This window comes from Mandrillus leucophaeus, unplaced genomic scaffold, assembly GCF_000951045.1.
Source record: "Mandrillus leucophaeus isolate KB7577 unplaced genomic scaffold, Mleu.le_1.0 Scaffold162, whole genome shotgun sequence".
Classification (NCBI taxonomy): domain Eukaryota; kingdom Metazoa; phylum Chordata; class Mammalia; order Primates; family Cercopithecidae; genus Mandrillus; species Mandrillus leucophaeus.
The window spans coordinates 224,467-226,595 of NW_012101610.1; the positions used below are offsets into that span (position 1 = coordinate 224,467).

The 2,129-nt window shown below is 47.0% G+C and overlaps 1 protein-coding gene across 1 annotated transcript in view; it reads right to left on the bottom strand.

The window, feature by feature from the left end:
• The window catches only part of TMEM159 (transmembrane protein 159), a 29,664-nt gene that overhangs the window by 16,143 nt on the left and 11,392 nt on the right, over positions 1 to 2,129 (bottom strand). The window contains 1 exon segment of the mRNA XM_011976042.1: positions 1,628 to 1,796. Within this exon segment, the coding sequence (XP_011831432.1) occupies positions 1,628 to 1,796 (169 nt within the window).

The window sequence follows — 2,129 nt, forward strand, 5'->3', positions numbered from 1 at the left end:
GATCTGCCCTCCTCAGCCTCCCAAAGTGTTGGGATTACAGGCGTGAGCCACCGTGCCTGGCCTCCTTTTTTTTTTTTTTTAAGAGATAGAGGGGAATCTTGCTATGTTGCCCAGAATGGTCTTGAACTCCTGGTCTCAAGAGATTCAAAGTCGGTATTTTGATAAAGGAAGTAAGATTTATACACACTCAGAGCTGGGTGCAGCGGCTCACACCTGTAATCCCAGCATTTTGGGAGGCCGACGTGGGCAGATTACTTGAGGTCAGGAGTTCAAGACCATCCTGGCCAACATGGCAAAACCTCGTCTCTACCAAAACTATAAAAATTAGTCGGGCCTGGTGGGGCATGCCTGTAATCCCAGCTACCTGGGAGGCTGAGGCAGGAGAATTGCTTGAACCCGGGAGGCAGAGGTTGCAGTGAGCTGAGATCATGCCACTGCATTCCAGGCTGGGCGACAGAGCGAGACTCCATCTAGAAAAACAAAAATATTTAAATACACTCAGCTTCAAGAACCAGTATTCTAGAGGCTTTGCACATGCTGTTCTCCTGTCCAAAAGGCCCTTCCTTGCCCACCCTGAGGCAAAGTTGTTATACATCTTTAAAGTCTTGTCTGCTGTAAAGCTTTGCATGTACCACCAAAATGTAATGGCTCTCTCCTTTCTCTGTAAATTTCCTTTCTTATGGTACTCATTCATTCCTCCACCCATTCATTCATGCATTCACCCATCTATCCTTCAACATTTACTCAAAAACCACTCTGCCAGACTGTATTTGGCTCATCCACTGACCATGCCTACTTTTTCCTTCAAGTGTAAACTGCTTTGTCCCTGGGGCAAATAAACAGCCCTGGGTGCTCTTAGCTCTGGGAAGCCATGGAATGGACCAGAAGTGATCACCTGACCCACTGGCCACCATCTCTTTGGCCACTTGCCTGTGGTGTGTGATCTGATTTGAAAAGGCAAAGTGAGCCAATCAGATTTGCTTTCCCAGTAATTTGAACTTAGGAATACAGGGAGAAATTGACTGTTGGTAGTGGAACTTCAGGAAAAAGGGTGAAGGTGGTCTCCAGTACCTAGCGAGGCATCTGGCATGCAGTAGGTACCCAGTAACTTACTGTGGAATGACAAGTCTCCCTGCTTAACAATAATAGCTAGCATTCATTGAGAAGCTACTCTGTGCCATGTATTGTGTATTGTGCTAAGGACTTTATGGAGCCATATGTTTCAATCTTCACAACAACTTTTTGAGATTGTATTATTACATCTCTATTTTACATATGAAGAATTTGAGGCCCAGAGAGGTAAACCACTTGCCCCAAATCACAGTGGTAGAGGTGGAATTTGAATGCAGACTCCAGAGTCCATGTTTTACTTACTCTGATAAGTTGCCTTGCTTGATGTGATTTTGACAAGAATGGCAGACAGCCAGGTGTGGTAGCTCACGCCCATAATCCCAGCACTTTGTCAGGCAGAGGTGGGAGGATCACTTGAGCCCAGGAGTTTGAGACCAGCCTGGGCAACATAACAAGATCCCACCTCTTAAAAAAATTTAAAAATGGCAGATGCCCCAAAAGTATTGTTCTCCCAATTGAGTTATTTTCCAAGGGGGTGAATGACAGAACAGGCTACCTTCCAGTATGATGACCCCCAGCAGAGCAGCCAGGGACGTAAGTATCACGATGAGCAGGAAGAATCCAACAGGAACAGCTGACATGACAATGAACACAAGCAAGGTGAAGGCGAGAAATGGATGCCTGTCCAAGTACTGACCCACTGGAGACTTCATAAAGGCCACCACCTGTGGGCAAAGGACGAAGAGCCAGGGTTAAGCACCACATCGGAACCCCAGGTTGAATGGATCTGCCCAAGCTGTGGGAATTACAACCAGAGGTCGTAAAGCCAGAAGGCTCATGCATTAAGAAGTCACTACAGGCCGGGTGCGGTGGCTCACGCCTGTAATCCCAACACTTTGGGAGGCCAAAGAGAGCGGATTACCTGAGGTCGGGAGTTCGAGACCAGCCTGACCAACATGGTGAAACCCCGTCTCTACTAAAAATACAAAATTAGTCAGGCATGATGGTGTATGCCTGTAATCCTAGCTACTCGGGAGACTGAGGCAGGAGAATTGCTT